The following is a 19358-nucleotide window of genomic DNA, read 5'->3' on the forward strand; positions in this document are numbered from 1 at the left end:
GAAAAATGGTTAAAGACTTATGCGTTCCTTCAAAAACATTTGAATGCCTATGACACACTAGGTCCATGCAGTAGGAACAAAGGAAGGCATGTACCCAGTTTTCACAGAGCTTATGACCTACCAGGGGAGATATCAAGATGTATTAAATCACAATAAGTACTACAATGGAAACTTGAGGATGCTTTAGAGCACATAGCAAAGGTAGAGGTAATAACATCACTGATTTCAATTTTTAAAAAACTGCTGGAAATTGTGAAGATACAGCAAAAATAAAACTCAGAAATGAAGGCTTAGTAGGGTTAAAATTCATCCTTTCCAACAGTAAGCGGGAATCAATAATAGATGCAGATTTGAGGCTGTTACCCATAGTCTAGGGCTGGCTTCTCCTGACAATGATGAGGTTATTTTACAAAACTTATAATTATGCACTGAAGTCTCCAATAGGTTCCACTAGTTAGGATCTCTTGCTGATACACATAAGATACCTATGATATCAAACAGCAGGGTGGCAGTTGTCAGAGGGAAAGGGGTGGGTAGGGTGGGGGTGGGAGGGGCCCAATATGGTGCTGGAGGATGATTGACTTTGGGGGGTGGGCACACAGTGTGATATACAGATCTTGTAACACAGAAATCCACACCTGAAGCCTATATGACCTTTTAAACCAATGTCACTCCAATAAATTTAATTTTTTAAAAAGACACCTGGGATAGACTAAATAATGGCCCCCAAATAGATCTCCATTCTACTCCACAAAACCCTTGAATGTTACCTTTTATGGCAAAAGATACGGATCTTCAAATGGAGCGATAGGCCTGAGTTATCTCAGTGGGCCCTTCCTTACAGGGGGAGGCAGGAGACAGAGTGAGTAGAAGGCTAAGCCACCACAGAAGCAAAGACTGGGAGGATGAGGCCAGGACCAAGGAATGCTGTAAGAGACAAGGAGCTGCAAGAGACAAGGAATGGATTTCCCCGGGAGAATCCAGCAGAAACCAGCTCTGCTGACATGATCATTTTACCCCCGAAAGACTCATTTGCCATCTGACCTCCAGGACTAGAACAGAGTAAGTTTGTGTGGTCTGAAGTCTGTGGTCATTTGTTACAGCATCAGTAGGAAACTAATACAACCCTCAATTACGATGTAAATTAAGAAGGTCCTTGGGAGTCTTTATGGAAAAGTCAGTGTGATTGTGGCTTCCTAACCTCAGTGTTCTGCTGCCCTCTTCCTGTAAAAGCGAATGGTCTTCATCCTCCTCTTCTCCCTCGGTTATAGTATCCCATCAGAGGAAACTATAATGGAAAAATTAATTCAATAAGAAACGGGAAGAGTATTACTCAAAACGAACTGCTCTCTGCTCTTCTTCCCTATAAATTTCAGAATTAAGTTTTCCAATCCAACTATGTTGCACTAGAAGCAAGCATATGATAGACATACATCATTGGAGGTCATTGTTTTTCGTTTTGTACTATCAAGCTAATAGGTGTGAGGCGTTAACATATTTGCTGATAACAGGCAATCTGTTTCCTCAAGAAAGGATCATCAGTGAGATGTTGTATTCCTGACCTTGAGAATATCATGCTAAGCAAAATAAGTCCGATGGAAAAAGTTGAGAGCAATATGATTTTACTCCTATGTGAGATATAAAACAGAAAGCAACAAACAAAAAAAAAAACTCATAGACACAGACAACAGTATGGTAGTGACCAGAGGGAAAGGGGGGTGGAGGGAGGAAAAGAGGGTCAAATATATGGTGACAGGAGACTTGACGTTGAGTGATGAACACACAATACAATATACAGATGAGGTATAATAGGAGTATGCCCTTGAAATCTACCTAATCTTATTAACCAATGTTACCCTAATGCGTTTAATAAAATTGTCAGAAAAGTAAACAAAGAAAGGACTAGCATGGAGAAGGAAAGCTGCTTGTCAGATCACACTCCAGCTGTGGGCAGCGGGCCACGTGTTCTGCACCTGCTTCTTCTTATTATTTTAATATATTTTTATTGATTTTTTTACAGAGAGGAAAAGAGAGGGACAGAGAGTTAGAAACATCGATGAGAATCATTGATCATCTGCCTCTTGCACATCCCCTACTGGGGATGTGCCCGCAACAAGGTATATGCCCTTGACTGGAATCGAACCTGGGACCTTTCAGTCCACAGGCCAACACTCTAGCCACTGCACCAAACTGATTTCAGCATGCACCTGCTTCCTTTACATTCAGACACGCACAGCTGGATCCTGCTACAGGATTAAATGGACATGTGCCACCTGCGACAGCAAACAGGAGCGCCAATTCCTATCTGTGGGGAAATGCGTTCAGAGTAATTAAAATGGCTCTAGGAAGCCAATGAACCTGCTGTATTATCACCAGCAAGAATAGGTTAGCTTCAATGATTTAATAACCCTACTATCACCAATGCCAACCCAATAAATGTAACTTAAAAATTAAATGTAAAAGGCTATTATCCTAATGTATAACATCAACCGATGTTCTAATAGTCTTTTCTAAATTAACAGAATAAACTGAATTTCGCTAAAAACTAACCAACCCCTGTCTGATGTGACGGATGTTCACCTATGTTCAAGTGCCTCCCGGTGCTGAATGTTTCCTGTTTACCTCTGTCATACCATCTTTAAAAAAAAAAAAAATTGTTTTAGCCCTGGCCAGTGTCCTCAGTGGTTAGAACATCGGCCCTTGCCCTGAAGGGGCATGGGTTTGATTCCCTGTCAAGGAAATATATCTGGGTTGCAGATTTGATCCCTGGCCCCGTTGGGGTGTATGGGAGGAAACCAATCAATGTGTCTCTCTCAACAACAACCAACCGTTTTATAGCTTGGTCTTATTTCGGGGCCTCTATTATGTCCTACTGATTACCTTTCTGTTGCTGTGCCAATACTATAGCTTTAGAAATTGTAATATATGGGAATTCAAACCCCTTCTGCTTGCTCCCAGAGCTGGGCAAAGAGGACCCCCGGGGACAGAGCTGATGGACTGACTGCTCCTCTGTTTAGCCAGAGGCAGAGGGAACCTCAGTGCCAACCCAGAGAGAGAGAGAGCCCTAACTGGTCTTCACATAGAGCCAAGCCAACACTGGCTGTCGCTGGGTACTGAGTCTGTGAGTAAGACAGTCTTTAAATTCTGGTTTCCAACTTCTCTATGATGGGATGTGGTACTCTTACGATGCAAAGAAAGCTCCAAACGACCGCAAACCACAAGTGACTTAGTTTGTTGTTTTATTTTGAATGCCCGACCATCGGAAGAGCTCCTAAGTGACCTTGCACATTCCTCCTCTCTTCCTCAGGTGGGGGGCAGGGCCTTTGTTTCCAGAGAAACACGAGCAGGACTCCCCAGTCTGGGGGTTTGGGTCACATCTGCCCCGGCTTTACACACAGGGGGGGAGTCCCATAACTTCCCTGAAGGCGGACAGTGACTCTTACTAGTCCTTCCGGCACCCAGGCCCCTGTTCTGGGCGTAGCAGGGATATAAACGTGGCTGAGGTGGCCCCACTTAGAAGAGCAAAGTACATCATTGGGGCATAAGGAACATGAGAACACTTCAGCCAATACAGAGGGCAGACTGAGACCGTGCGAACCAAGAGGTCGACCAGAAGGACCGGAGAGTCCTGGAGCCGATGGGATGATGCCTCTGAGTTCCCAGAAGCGGCCGTGGCGACATCACCTCTTTACTTCCAATGCAGCTCCTTTCTCTCGGAGCGATTAGTACAAATGGCAATTCTGCAAACACAGCTTTTCCTGGGTGGGAAAGTGGCTTACAGCACTGCTGCCCACGCCCACTGACCCTGGGTGAATAGTCCCATTTGAGTGAGGTCACATTCAGGTTTCATGGGGACACAGTTCTCTTAGTGCATGATTTTAGAAAACTCAGTATGATTTTGATTTTCTTGAAAGTTAGTGAAACACCAAGTTTTCCTATGCAATGACCGTGCCTTCCACTTGACCACACGGGGAGGGCGGACCTCGGACCAGAAAGATTCAAGTTCTTCAGGGTTGTCCCAGTCCCTCTTTGCATGCCGGACACTGGAAACAAAGCAAATTTAAAATTTGTGGAAGGTCACTCTCTCTTCTTCCTTATAAAAAATGGCGCCTTTCCCCCCACGCCTTCACCCCCACTCCCTTCCAACATCCAAGTGCTCCACATGTCATTTTTGGTAAGTGCCTGTTCCCTGATAAAACCCCGTCACATGCTGAGCGTGATTCTGAAGCCACTGCTGGCATTCAAATCTGAGATGGAATTTTCCTAGAGGAGCACGCAGTGGGAACGGAAGAAATGCCACCATCGGAGTATTGAGGTGGCTCACAGAGAATTGCAGGCACACCTCTGGCAGAGAATGTTGCGTTGGTACAGCTGGCTTTTCCTGGAGGATCATCTGTGGGACTAAAGACACGGGAGCTCAAGCCCACCAGGAGGCTGCAAACCAAGCCGAGGACGCAGATTTAGGGAGGGGGCCTCGGGCCACACAGACCAGCGAGCCTCACAGATTCTCGGCGAGGAGCGACCGACAGAGGAGAGGTCAGATAGGGTATAAAGGTGCATCGTAAGGACCTAACCAATGAAATCTTAAGAGTGTTTATCTTCTGTTACTATAACGCTGAGAAAAACTTTTCACACATCCGCCTTTAGGTCCTGATGAGGCAACAGCAACTCCATCGGACTTCTAGAACAAGTGGGTTGGCCACTCTGGCTGTGGATTGGAGCATCTGGCCAGAGGTCGTGATTCTGAGCTAACCCCGGATTCTGGACACAGTGACATCTATTTCCTCAATGCACGGATGGCCTGGCTCATGAAATCTCTTCTCCAGCTCGCTCTGTGCCTGCAAGCAGTCAGTCCCGAAGCCGAGCACCTTCGGCCTGTGTCCGAGCCCAGCTCTCGTTAGTTCCCAGCAGAACCTGCCTTCGCCGGAGGCACAGATGACCTCCTGCTCCGGAGAAGAGCCTGGGGCCTCTCACTTGATCATGTGAGTCCCTTCGTCCGCATCATAGAATTCTTCCTCTTCGCTCTCACTGCCCGGAGCGCTGCCCTCGTCCACGGACTGCAACAGGAGGGAGAGCGGCGTGAAAGGAAGTCATGACGTTTCCAAATGAACATTACTACGGAGTGTCTGACTGATGCGTCTTTCTGTGTCCTCCTAAGAGCTAGTCCAAGGTGTCCTAGGAAAGCTAACGAGCCATCGATCGTCTTTATTTCTCTGAAAAGCAGCTGCTATCACACCCCACCTTTGTTTCCAGCGGTTTTGCTCAGCTCTGTCTCATCTAACCAGACACTCTTCCCCCTCCCCCGCCAAAAAAAAAATTACCATCGGCCCAGCCCGTGTGGCTCAGTGGTTGAGCGTCAACCTATGAACCAGGAAGTCACAGTTGGATTCCTGGTCAGGGCACAGGCCCGGGTTATGGGCTTGATCCCCAGAAGGGGGTGTGCAGGAGGCAGCCAATCTAAGATTCTCTCTCATCATTGATGTTTCTGACTCTCTATCCCTATCCCTTCCTCTCTGAAATGAATAAAAATACATGCTAAAAAACAAACAAACAAACAAAAAAACTATCATCATCTAAGTGGTGGTTCGGAATGCTTACGACATGGCCATACCTGTGGGACGTCCAAGGTCTGCAAACTCAGAGCTTCATCCCCCAGCCTGCGGTAGGAGTACACCTGGAGGTCGGAAACGGTCTCTAGCAATGGGGCGTTAAGGGTTTCAGGCAATAATAGACTCAGCAGGCCCGAGGTCAGGCCCGTGGCTCCAAAGACAATGAAAGGTAAAGACCACTGCACATATTTCTATGAGGCAGGGAGTGGAATGGAAACAAAACAAAAAGTCCGAATTAGTTTCCCTGGAGATGACCTGCCCCACTTCCTGCCCCGCCCAGGCCTCCCCAAAGGAATAGCTACAAACAAGTCTCCCCCCTGGGAATGGCCTGGGGCTGCTGCTCCCTCAGGCACAGGGGGAGTGACAGAGGAACAGCACTGAGGGTCAGTCAGAGCGGGCTGTGCTCTGTGTAGAGCTCTGAGCCAAGCCTGAGACCTTCCTAGCAGGAAGGATTCGGGCTGTCATTTCAGTCTAACTCTTTGCTCTGATACTTAGAAAACAGCAAAAGTATTAACAGACACACTGCTAGGCGTTTTTCTCTTCTGAGTTTCTTTTCCAAGTGGTGTGCCTTGGGGGAGGCATGTAACCTCTTCCTGCTGCTCCCTCACCCTTAATACAGGGTCACAGGCTGCCCGCCGGGGTCGCTGTGACCGCAGGAGGCGACATACGGAGGGAGCTGAGCACGGAGCCCGCACATGGCAGACGCCTCATAAGTGCTCACTGATGGACTAGCTTGTGAATGGGGACAAGAAGGGACAAGGTGGCTTTTGCTGAGTGTCCGGCGAGGAAGGATGAGCGGAAAATCAGAGCTGGGGTGGGGTGGGGGGATGAAAGCATTCTGGGTAGGAGTCCATTCCCCCTTCAGACCCTGCCTCTAAAAGGTTAGAGTTAGACGGAAATGACGGCCCGAATCCTTCCTGCCAGGAGGGGCTCAGGCTCGGCTCGGAGCCCGCGGAGACCGGCCTCTCTGAGTGTCTGACTAGGACTCCCGCCTAGACTGGCTGGGGACAGGCTTGGGACGGTGGTTGTGGACGTTCTGTGGACAACTGTCCATCACCGCCGCTTCCAAGGAGTCCACCGCCCTGCAGACCCGGCCTCTAAAAGGCACACGCTCCCGGTGCGTCGGACTGATCTTAGATGGCGGCAGTCCATGACCGCGTTCTACTCTAAAGCACAGGCTTTTCCAAAGCAGAGGATCAGGAGAAACAGGCGAGGAGGAACCAACCAACCAGAGAAGGGACGAAGGGAGCGATGATCCCACCAACGCGGGAGAACATGGAGCAGGTGCCAAGCCCGACGTTCCTGAAAGGCAGAAGAAAGGGACAAAGTCAGTGAGTTCTAATGGGGACAGTGTGAAGGCCCTGGTGTGTGTGTGTGTGTGTGTGTGTGTGTGTGTGTGTGTGTGTGATGGAGGCTGTGTGTGTGTGTGTGTGTGTGTGATGGAGGCTGAGTGTGTGATGGAGGCTGTGTGTGTGTGTGTGTGTGTGTGTGATGGAGGCTGTGTGTGGGGGACGGAGGCTGTGTGTATGGGATGGAGGCTGTGAGAGGCTGTGTGTGGGGGACAGAGGCTGTGTGTGGGGGCCATTGGTGCTGTGGGAGGCTGTATGTGTGGGATTGGTGGTGTGGGAGGCTGTGTGTGTGGGATTGGTGGTGTGGGAGGCTGTGTGTGTGGGATTGGTGCTGTGGGAGGCTGTGTGTGTGTGATGAAGGCTGTGTGTGTGGGACGGAGGCTGTGTGTGTGGGACGGAGGCTGTGTGTGTGGGACGGAGGCTGTGTGTGTGGGACGGAGGCTGTGGGAGGCGTACCTGATGACCGTGGGGTAGAGCTCGGAGGTGTAGATGTACACAACGTTGAAGGCGGCGCTGATGGTCAGCTTTCCCAGCAGAGACAAGGACCGGCTGTTCACCACAGCGAACACGCCCGTGTCTGAGGAGCAGAGGGTGACACACGTGAGGTCGCTAGTGGAACTAGGCTTTTTCTGAAGGAGGGGGGGCATTAACGTGGATCTCGAACAGCCAGGAGGGATTGTGTGGAACCCGCATTCACACATGGGTGAGGTGAGCACTCACTCACACACGCATGCAGGTGTTTCCCACCTGCTGTCCACGCTCTCACATGCTGAGGTCACTCTGACCAAACCCGCTCCCTCCTGAAGGACAGGCTCCCCGAAAACTCCCCTGCTGGAGGAAAGTTGGCCTCAGGGAATTGTCCGGTTCATGGACCACAGATGTTAACTGCGTCTCCTTTCTCCCCAATCTTGTTCAACAATCAGTGCTGTAAAACGGTGGTCAGGCCTGGCCGGCATGGCTTAGTGGTAGAGCATTGACTTATGAACCCGGAGGTCATGATTTGATTCCTGGTCAGGGCACATGCCCGGGTTGTAGGCTTGATCCCCAGTGTGGTGCGTGCAGGAGGCAGCCGATCAATGATTCTCTCACATCATTGATGCTTCTCTGTCTCTCTATCCCTCTCCCTTCCTCTCTGAAATCAATAAAAATATATTTTAAAGAAATAAAAAATAAATAAAACAGTGGTCAGAACAAGCACTGGCAGTGAGAGTTCAGGCTGACAGAGAAGACGAGCAGGGGTGAGGGCTGAGGGCCAGGAAAATACCTCTTGCATTGGCCATTCTTGGTGTCCCATGCAAAAATAAGGAATAATCCCATTAAATCACTACCAGAAATATGAGACCTTAATATTCACGAAAAAAAGAGAATTAAATATAGAACCACTTTCAATCCTTCCTCCTCCCCAACTTACTTGAGTTACTAATCAATGGTATTTGAGTTTCTTAATGTCCCGTTTTCACATAACATGAAGAAATACATTTTATGCCAGTTCACTTCTCTATCGAAAATACAACCAGTTTTCCTGTGGTTCTTTCCTTTATTAGCAATATCCCCTCTGGGACTTTATAATCTAACTAGAGGCCTGATGCACGAAATTCGGGGCTCCGCCCCCACAGTCCAGGCTACCTTGAGGCCCTGCCCATTGGTGGTTCAGAAAGGTTGTTCCGCTGTCCAGTCTAATTAGCATATTATTTCTTTATTATATAAAGTATTGCATAGAAAACCTCTCATGCTCCATAATTTATATATATATAATATATATATATATTAATATATATGTGTGTGTGTGTATATATATATATATATATATATATGTATGTGTATATATATATATATTTTTTTTTTTTTCATTTTAAGGGGTATTTTGTATATAGTGTTCAACTAGCATTTGCTGACAATTGAGTGTGGAATTAAAAATATAGGATTGTTCCCTTTTAAACATAATTAACTTCTCCTCTTCAACTCACCAGCTCCTGCCTTCAAAAAACCAATTTCTCCCGAGAGAAGAGCAGATACTCATCGTCTCTGCTGTGCTTTCCCCCCTTCACTATCAAACGTCTCCAGTGAGTGACCACCCTCCACTTCCTCAGAGGCAGCATCACTCACCACCATCAGGTCATCCTCCCCTGAAACGCTTGCTCTCGAAGGTCAAGAGCGATGTCCTGATCACCAAGGTAACTGCCTCGCATCTCCTTGACATTTCTGACCGATAGAACGCGCCTGGCCCCTTCCTTGGTTCTGCGTGCATGGCTCACACAAACTTCTGTTCCCTTAAATATCTCAAATACACAATGTCCTCTCCTTCCTTTGACCTTCACTGCCCCTGTTTACCAATCCACTCAACTGGCATGCTCCAGGCTCTCTTGCAGGCACTGGCTCTTCCACCTGGGCTGCCCACAATGTATTTCAAATTGGCACAGGTGAAGGAGGGGTCTAGTTTGCTCGCAGCATCTCCCATAGTAAGATGCTCAGTGATGCTCACTCCGTATTTGTTGAATGACTGGGTGGAAGGACCATGACAAGGATTATTGTTTTTATAAAGTTTCATTTTGATAAAAGAAATCTTATCCTGTAGAGGTGATTTCTTCTCTTGTAAACTTTTCCCGGACAATAAGTAGCAAATACTTATTTTGTTGTTATTAATCCTCATGCAAAGGTCTATTTTTCTATTGATTTTTAGAGAGAGTGGAAGGGAGAGGTAGAGACAGAGAGAGAGAGAGAAACATCAATTGGTTGCTTCCTGCATGGGCGAAGGATGGAGCCTGCACCTGAAGTACATGCCCTTGACTGGAATCGACCCGGGACCCTTCAGTCCACAGGCTGACGCTCTATCCACTGAGCCAAGATGCAAATACATTTACTTAGCATGTGAAAGAAAAAAGTATATCCTACTGCATAGAAAATCTCTCATGCTCATTTTTTAATTTTAACATATTTTTTTTAATTTTAAGAGGTATTTTGTAGATATTGTTCAACTAGCATTTGCCTACAATAGAGTGCAGTTTTAAAAAATATTACTTGCCATGCACTATAAAATCCTCATGAGAGGGACTAATTCAGAGAAAAGAACCTGTGTGAGGAGGAAGCCTGCCATGCACTCCATTCTACAATATGTTTCACCTCGGCTGCTTGACAAGGAAATAAATCTTCATTTGCTTTAAAGATGGCGCCTGCACACCGCCGCCCAGCACTGCCAGCCCGGCCATCTGGGCTGCTCCGCCTGCCAGGCTCTCTGAAAGAAGATGTCTGCCATGAAGTACCGGCTCTATTATGTTAAGCCTCGTGGTGCTTCTGGAAAAAGATTCCTTCCTCTGCGCATCTACCCCGAGTTCTGTATCTGGACTCTTGTTAGCTACCAACTTCAATGAAACCAATAGAGTGGGCGGATTAAATCTTCAATTATTTTCCAGAAAACGGAGCGAGTCAGGAAAAGGTATTGGGCGGCACGGAAGCAAATAGGAATGTGCACATGTGCTTGACTGCCAAGGACTCCGGGTCTGGTTTCAACCCACACCAGAGGGCATCCTTCAGGGCTGTGTGGAGACACACTACCCCTCCACAACAGGCCGGGGGCTGCCATTCTGAAAATGGACGTCGCAGACAGCTTATCATCTAAACACCCATGAGATCCAAGGCTGGACAAAGTGCCCGTCCCCCGTGAGGCTCCGGACACTTCCAGCTGTGGCGCATCTGGGCAGCCTGGCTCAGCCACCTGGCCACAGAGCACTCCCATCGGCCTGCCACCATGTGTTGGAAGATTACCTTTTCTTCAATGAATTGACTTATCTTTGTTAAAAATCAACTAACCATGTGTATTTTTTTCTATGTATGACTAGATATTTTCTAAAGGTGAATAAAATCTCAACCTCATTCTCAAAAAAAAAAAAAAAAAAAAAATCAACTGGCCATATATGAGGATCTATTTCATACTGTTCTATTATTTATACAACCAATCCTATGCCAGTATCATACAGTCTTTGATTAATGTAACTAGTCGTAATTTTTTTTAATCAGGTAGGGTAAGTCCTCAAACTTTACTTTGGGGATTCTAGCTCCTTTGGATTTCCATAAAATTTTAGGTGTCAACTTGTCATTATCAATCAATGAAACGAAGCCTGCTGGAATTCTATTGGAATTGTGATGAAAATGGATTGATTTGGGGAAAAAGGGATATTTTAAAAAATATATTGTTATTGATTTCAGAGAGGAAGGAAGAGACCGACAGATGAGAGAATCATTGATTGGTTGCCTCCTGTATCAGGGATCGAGCCTGCAACCTGGGCTTGTGCCCTGACCAGTATTGAACTGTGACCTCCGGGTTCATAGCTTGACACTCAACCACTAGCCACGCTGGCCAGGAAAGAATGGGTATGTTAAACAATATTTTCTGATTCTTGATCATGGTAATCTCTTCATTTATTTTATTATTATTACCACCAGTTCATTTATTTAGTCTTTCTATCTTTTCAATGCTTTACATTTTATAGTTTTCTATAAGTCGTACATATATTTTACAAAATGTATTCCTAAATATTGTGTATTTTATTTTATTATAAATGGCATTGTTTTGTTTCAATTTTAAATTGATTGTCGCTAATATCTAGAAATACCACTGTGTGTCACATGACTTTGCTATACTCACTTATTAATTCTAGATTTGGAGAGGGGGGTGGTGTGTAGCCTTAAGATTTTCAAGGGAGACAATTGTGAATGAAGAGTTTTACTTCGTTCTTTCCAGTTTGGATCCCTCCTCATTTCTCTGTACCCGCTTTGTGTATTTGCTGGTAACTTCAGTACTACGCTCCATACAAGTGGTAAAATGGACATTCTTGCCTTTTCCTGGACTTAGGGAGCATGGCTCAGGTGTGCCAGTCCAGAACCCAGGTGAGAACAGCACTGGCTACACAATTCCTACCCGGGCCCAGGTAAGGGAGATAAAGATGCCTGGAGGGACGTTTCTGAAGCCGTTTGCATAGCAAAGCTCTCGGAATATAAAGTACCAGTTTCCCGAAAATGCTTTACTCAGACTTCATATGAGACTCAGGCAATGCCCAGCATCACTAACAGTGCGTGTTCTGCTTTTTGCTGCTATTCTTATGACTGGGAGTATTGGTGGAGATTCGGAGAGGTGCCAATGCCACCTCTGACCACCCCCGGTGACTCTGAGGTCCCGCTCCCGATGGGCAGGAATGGCTGTGACATGAGGCCCTGGACAGAGCTCCTTTCTGTACGGAACTGAGCGGTCCCCCTCCTCCTCAAATCTGCAGCCCGAACAGCACGGTGCTGCGGCCCAGACACCCCAGATGGTAGCTTAATCGCCTGAAAGAATTAGTAGTGCACCTCGAAGCACATCATTCACCCAGAGAGCAGTTCAGGCGAGGGAAGAGTCTGGCCCATTATACCCCACACAATTGCTCGGTAACATGCAATCACAGGAATGAAGCCTGGCATATGGCTCTCTCCCGGCTAGATGGAGATTCATTGTAGTAAACGTGCTGCTCGGAGCCCTTCAGCGGGAACCCGGAAAGCCTACCTTTCTTTTCTGGAAGAAGCATTACGACGAGACAAGCCAGTCCTCCCAGGCACAGAAAGGCCGCTAACGTCCGCCTCCGACCAAACCTGGATGACAGAGAGCAATGCCCGTTTCTCTTGAGGCCATGACCCCTCATCTGCCTCTTCCCCAGCCTTCCTGTTCAACGTCCTGTTTCACAGTAAATGCTCATCTTTTCTTCCCCTCGACCGAGTCACGCGGGCCTTACGAGGTGGGGAACACCTTTCCGTTCCTCCAGTTCTTTGTCCTGAACTAAATTAAACAACAGCGATGGGGCCGGTGGGGTTCTATTTCCATCTACAGGGAGCCACCAACCCCACTGCTGGGACAACCAAGTCACACAGAGACGACTCCAAAGCCGTCAGGATATGACGCCTTTTAACCCTGGATGGCAAGCCCCCATAACCACTCGTAAACATGAAGGCCTAGAGATCCTGTACAAAACATGAATCCTGAAGAGAATTCTAATCACTGTGGTAAAATTAACAGATATTATATGTTGGCAGAGGTAGTCATATTTAGGGATTTACACATATGAGTGTGTGTGTGTGTGTGGGGGGGGGGGTACACTTCAATCTCACACTCACCATCTGTGGTTAATCAGGTAGATGCAGAGTGGGTAGGAGGGGATCTCTATGAGGCCAGACAGGGCCAGGTTGGCGTAGAGGTTCCCGCCCAGGTCGCCTGCACTCAGCGTCAGGCCGTAGTACACCAGGCTGCACACGAACCTGCAGGAGGAGGGAGGGGACAGAGGGAGCGCTCATGGGAACCTGCCGGGGATCCCAGCGCGGCTCAGTGCACTGCGATCTGTGGGTCTGACTCTCCCACTCACATTTCCGTCCTCATCTACGTTTCCGAGCTGGAAAAGACGCAGAATAATGGGCCTTGGAAACCACTTGTTTTATTTTATGCAGATGCGGGTCGAAGCAAAGGCGCGGCTTGCTGAGAGAAAAAACATGGTTTGGCCTTTCACCAGCATTTCTGTACCGAATAGCACACAGGGACTGCAGTCTTGCTTTATCTAATACAAGTTATAGAATTCTTGCCTTAGGCAATTGCTGTGAGGTTATCAAAATGACTAGAAAAGAAGTCCCAGGAGAAAGCCGACAGATAGTGGCATTGAGGACGTGGGCTGAGAAGTGACTGGATTGCCAGTGTCACTTGAGGGCCAGAAATGACTGGCACCCAACCCCTGCCAGCCCTCAGCCCCACCCGGCACTCAGCAGGGGCACGTGATGCAGATGCAGAACAGGAGAGTAACGGCCAGGGATGGTGGAAGCAGATGACCCACTGGAGAACGGCCCTTTGCAAAGGTGTCTTGCTGCCCTGGCCGGTTTGGCTCAGTGGATAAAGTGTCAGCCTGTGGACTGAAGGGTCCCAGGTTCCATTTGGGTCAAGGGCAAATGCCCGGGTGGTGGGCTCGATCCCTAGTGTGGGGCGTGCAGGAAGCAGCCGATCAATGATTCTCTCTCATCACTGATGTTTCTACCTCTCTCTTCTCTCCCTTTCTCTCTGAAATACCTCCTAGGTGTTATTGCTGAAACACCTCCGAGGCAGCAGGCACTGTCCCCGCCCTGAGCCCACCTCCCCTTCCCAGGAACCAGAGCCAGGCGCTAAGCCAGGCTCCATCCTGAAGCAGCAGGCCGGGGCTTCCTCAGCCACAGGGAAGGGAATCATGGCAACGTCTGTGTCTAGGAAACTGCATTTTTAAAGCAAAATAGAGCAGAACAAAGAGAATACCCCCTGAAACGAGGCTGCAGGACACATGCACACGCTCTGGGTACCGCCCATGCCTCCGCCACAGCGAAACGCTGGGCCGTGCAAGGCCGCCAGGTGCTATGATGTTGCAATGCGCTCTGACAAGTGCCGATGATGGAGAAGTTCCCACGGGCTCCCTCTGGCCTTCCCTAGACAAAGTCTAATGAGCTGAAGCTCATATGAGATCAAAGAGAAAGGGAAAGCTTCCTGTCCATCCCTGCCAACATGCCGAGTGGCCCAAGAGCCCTGGGCGACAGTAACGAGGAGAAGGAAGGAGGAGGGGGTAGGAGGGAGGGGTGAGGGAGAGAGGAGGGAGGAGGGAGGAGGGAGAAGGGACCTGCGGCTGGACATGCCTCTCTGGCCAGGGAACCCGAGTAGCAGATACCTCCTGGGCTTCTTACTGGGCAGAGCTGTCACGCGTGTACTAATGGCCACGAGCAGTGTGGCAGCCAGGACATCACAGATAAGGACGCAGGTGCCGCCGAGCTGTCCGTTTCCCTTGTCCCCTAGCACCCCGCCCGGACAAAGGACGGGAGCTGGGAGACGTGGGCGTGCAGGGAACCTTTCAAAGCCAGCCTGAGCACACAGCACGGGAGCTGCTCACCTGAGGTCCTACCTGCTCTAAAGCAAACGCGTTTGGACCCGCCTGTGCGGTTTGCGGAAATATTTTAAAATCCTTCCTCCCTGCCGTGGAGGCCCTGCCCGTCCAGGATGCTGCTCCCAACAGGCTGCAGGTGCCCATGTGTGTCTACGCTGCATAGAAAGCAGAAGTGCCTGGGAAGGACTCCTAGCCAGGGAAACACATGCCCATTTAAACCAAGCTGTGATGGTAGAAGCCAGGGCGTGAGTGAGCAAAGCCAGCTCCGGGCACCGGAGGAACTGAATAACCAGCTGGGGGTGACAGAGAGGGGAGAGGAGGCCTCAGCCCCAAGGCGGGCTCGCTTGCTTGTTTCCTTGATGGCAGAGCCGGTCACTGGGCTGAGGGCGGACAGTGATTAAAATCACTGCAATCCTAGTGACGGGCCCCAAACAAAATCTAGAACGCTCGGGCCATCTTTAACAGTATATCCAGGGCACCCAATGACTGTTTAAAAAGGCACCACGGAGGGAGATAAGCCCAGAAACAGATGCTAACACAGGGAGTCATCACAGGAGGCTATCTTTAATGGCGGGGACCATAGGAAGGGTCCAGAGCTTTCTAGCACCTTCCGGGAGAACCGGTGTGTGCAAGGACACGTCTCTGTTTTTGTGGATTTTACAATTCTGCGCCCGGGGAAGAGAATTTCATTTGCGAGCAGTCCCTCCGGTTGTATGAGACATGATATAAGCAGGGATGTGGTCCCCTGGCTCTGAGTCCAGTCTGTGTGTTTTTTCACCTATTTATATTCTAGCTCAAAGTTACTATGCCTCAAAAAGACAGACGTAAGCACTCCCCAAGAAGCAGGGGCTCCTTCGAGGCCGAGGGCGGGTCTGTCTGTGGGACACACACAGGGAGAGCGTGTGAAGCCCACGGCACCTGCCCTGCTCTGTGAGCAGTTACAACAGGGAGGACCTCAGACAGCACCTGCGTGGTCAGCTATGCTGTTGATGGTCCCATTCATCTCCACGCCTCCACGCTCCTGTCCTTTGTGCAACGTGCCAAGCACCTGTGCCAGGCCGCGGGCACCGGGAGGAGGGAGGGGCGATCGGTGTGACCAGGCCCTGACCACACACAGGCGGCGGCCAGCGCTAGGTGAGTCAGTAAAGAGAATCCTGGGATAGAAAAATATCGCCACAGCTTCTCATTCCCGATCCTCCCATTCCCCTTCGCTTTGGACACTAGATCGCGTTCCTATAAAATGATTCTCCTTTATCCCACAGGACGATGTGGGTGTCCATGGCAGCCTTCGTGGTGAACACGTACAAACCACAGCACACAGTCCTCCGGGCCAGGAAACCCGGTGCTGATACCCAGCGCTGGGCCAGACAACATCTATGGCACCAGCATAATGGGCACCATTAAACACCCACAAACCGCATGCACTGCCCACCGCCCCTCCCCTCGCCACAGCTTCTTCACTGAAATGCACGCTGATGCTGAGAGCATGCTGATGCTGAGCGGCGGGCTGGAATCAACCCAACTGGAAGATCAGCTTCAGAGCGGCGACCCACTCATTCACTGATCCGCACGGGGGTGTGAGTCCCTCACGCCACTCTCCCAGGCTCCCATTGGCCCAGGAAACAGTGACGGGCCACCAGTGCCAAGTGGTGATGCCGCACAGGGTGCAGCCCAAGCACAATGTGCCATCCCACCGCTCGGTGCCAACACCAAAGCCTATATAGATACACTTCCGTTTCTGCTACGCGTGCTTGCTTTCCTTCTTTAAAAGTTTGATTTCAGAGAGGGGAAGGGAGAGAAGAGAGACAGAAACATTGGTTGGCTGCCTCCTGCACCTGCCCTGACTGGGGATCAGACCTGCAACCAAGGTACGTGCCCTGACCGGGAATCAAACCGCCACCTTTCGGTGAAGCTCCGACCGACGGAGCCACACTGAGCAGAGTCCGGTGTTTTGTTTTGTTTGTTTTCTGGCCATGTGACAAATGTTTGCATCAAATATCTCAGGAGCAAAGATGTGTTTCTGCCATCAAGTCCAGTAAACCTGCTTTCAGGCACCATCCTTTCCTCCTTGAGAGGGAGAGTGTGAAACAGAGGCCAATGCCAGGCATTCAGGGAGGGGCCTCGTTTTGTGAAAACAGCTTTGTGCTGACAAAAGAGGAAAAATAAATGTCACCCTGAAGGACCAAATTACCAACCGACCTTCTTTCTCAGCGGGAGCTGGAGATCCACATCCCACACTCCCTCACCCCCACACCCTCACCCCCCACCCCACTTGGCTATAGTTACCAGATGAACATCAGGGTCAGAGTGTGCCCCAGGAGGACCCGGTGCCGGAACAGGTCCAGGAAACTCCCCGACCCCCTGCAGCTCCTGTTGGCCGGATGAGTGAGTGAGAACGTGCACTTGAGCTTGCGGTTCCTCTTGGCGATGAGGTACAGAGCCTCTTCCGCCTCGCTCAGTCGACCCTGGGAGTATAACCAACGAGGTGATTCAGGAATGAATCTGAAAGAGACGTCATTAAAGGCTGTATATTCGTACCGGCACACGTGCACAGGCCGAGGCAATCCCCCTAGGCTGTGCTCGGTTCCCTCACCACCACGGATTCCACCGCAGGCCTAAAGCTGTCACTGCCACAGACACAGGGAAGACCGAGGGGGCGACTTCACAGCTGCCCAGGGTAAGAGGCGATCTGATCTATGAACGGAAACGGAGACCACGCTTCCAAAATAGCAGTGAGACCGGTAAACGGCATGCAGTTACCTTTAGGACAATTTAATGTGAATGGCGAGGTCAGACCATAGCACTAAATATACCAATGCTTCATGAAGCACAGGTCAGAGCTGTGGGCCTCAATCACAGCCAGGTGCTGTCAGAATAACACTGTGGAGATAGTAGGCCTTTTGAGTTCTCGAAAAGCCCCATAAAGAAGATAAAAATCTTTATTTTCTCATCAGAAAAAAATAAATTCGTACAAAGTGTTTTAAAGGTAGTGATACGTGATCATGAAGGCGGAGATTATGTGACGGCCACACATAAAAAATTAAACAGGCTTTATCACTGTGCAGTTACTTTGGAGCATTTACTGCTTCAAAGTATTCAAAGCAGCTGAGAATATTTCCTGAATCCCCCAAGATTTTATAAAACAAAAGTGACTTCCTGATTAACTTCCAGTTACACAACAGCAGTTCCTTTCTACTACAGCACAACGTTCTGGACATTTATACCGCCACTGATATCTTCCAACAGTTTTAAGACCCAGACATTACATATATATATATATATATATATATATATATATATATATATATATATATATATATATAATTTTAGAGAGAAAGGGAGAGAAATGATACATCAACGATGAGAGAGGATCACTGATTGGCTGTCCCCGGGCACGCCCCACACTGGGACCCGCAACCTCAGCATGTGCCCTGACCGGGAATCGAACCATGACCCAGTTCATAGGTTGAATCTCAACAACTGAGCCACACCGGCCGGGCACTTACGTCTCCTCCTCCCAGCTCTGCACGCACCCCTAGAGGACTTTTCAAAGACAAAACTGTGGCCGGAGCACAAAGCCTTGTTTACTGCACACAAAATCAAGTACCTTTGGATCTAATTGGACCTGATTGGCCTAAAATGAAACTTGTAAAAATCACTAACCTACGTTTCCATTAATAGATCAGGTCTCCCCTTAGCCTGGGCAGCTGTGAAGTCGCCCGCTCGGTCTCCCCTGTGTCTTTGGCAGGGTAGCAGGTGCAGGGAGGAAAGACCATGGAAACAAAAAGGCAGGGTCTTTCCCAGGAGCTCTGCCACTGGTGAGGGAATATTCGTGTGCAACGCTGAACTGTCAACAAAAGCAGGGCCTGGGGCTTCTACAACATCCTGAAAAAGCCCTCCACCTCCGTCCTCATCACCACACCGTTATTACTGCTTACACACAAGTAAATGATCAAGTCAAACATTGTTCTGTTGGACGTCAGGTGTGCCGATCATCTGTCAGATCACCTGACCCTGGGCGCAGTAGGGTGCTATGTACGCTGCCTGCCTAAGACTTTAGTAAACCTGCTGCTTGAAATAGAGGTCAACTATTTCTACACTATTCCTTTCCATACTTGCTTTTGAACCTGAATAAAGAGCTGCTAAGTTAAAGATCTAGCTGGGTGAGAATTCTACCACCGCTATCCCTCACTGTCCCACAGAAGCAAGCTGGTTTCATGGCCTGAACATTGCATTTATCCCCAAGATCTTGATGATTACAGTGAGAGTCTGACACCTCCAGAGAGGCCCTGTCAGAAGGCCCGGACCCCTTCTGGGGAAGCAGCTGAGGTTGAGAGCACCACGCCAGCACTGTGGGTGAGTCGTTCGTAAACCCTGCCCTGACCAGGATACGTCCTTTTGCTCTGCTCAGCCCATGCACCGTAGCTGAGGGTTCCTCCCACAGCTGAGGATTTCCCCGCATCCCCACGCAAAGGCCCCGAAATGACACTCAT

General features: G+C 49.0%; 2 protein-coding genes across 3 annotated transcripts in view; both read right to left on the bottom strand.

The window, feature by feature from the left end:
* Positions 1 to 3230, bottom strand: part of MAB21L3 (mab-21 like 3) — a 33082-nt gene extending 29852 nt beyond the window's left edge. Inside the window, exon 1 of the mRNA XM_084866401.1 lies at positions 1137 to 3230. The gene's annotated coding sequence lies outside the window, so the exon portion shown is untranslated. The remainder of the gene's footprint in view (positions 1 to 1136) is intronic.
* A 1249-nt stretch (positions 3231 to 4479) lies between these two features.
* Positions 4480 to 19358, bottom strand: part of SLC22A15 (solute carrier family 22 member 15) — a gene marked incomplete at its 5' end in the record, with an annotated part of 31974 nt that continues 17095 nt past the window's right edge. The window contains 7 exons of one of the 2 annotated variants that reach the window (XM_084866398.1): positions 4480 to 5057; positions 5612 to 5800; positions 6839 to 6911; positions 7415 to 7535; positions 12492 to 12577; positions 13097 to 13237; positions 17152 to 17330. In XM_084866398.1, coding sequence (XP_084722524.1) covers positions 4971 to 5057; positions 5612 to 5800; positions 6839 to 6911; positions 7415 to 7535; positions 12492 to 12577; positions 13097 to 13237; positions 17152 to 17330 — 876 coding nt within the window. In that variant the 3' untranslated portion in view covers positions 4480 to 4970. Of the gene's footprint in view, positions 5058 to 5611; positions 5801 to 6838; positions 6912 to 7414; positions 7536 to 12491; positions 12578 to 13096; positions 13238 to 17151; positions 17368 to 19358 lie in introns of both variants that reach the window. The other variant, XM_084866399.1, reaches the window with a different exon arrangement.

The sequence above is a fragment of the Pipistrellus hanaki genome, assembly GCF_964339955.1.
Source record: "Pipistrellus hanaki genome assembly, chromosome: 18".
NCBI classification, from domain to species: Eukaryota; Metazoa; Chordata; class Mammalia; order Chiroptera; family Vespertilionidae; genus Pipistrellus; species Pipistrellus hanaki.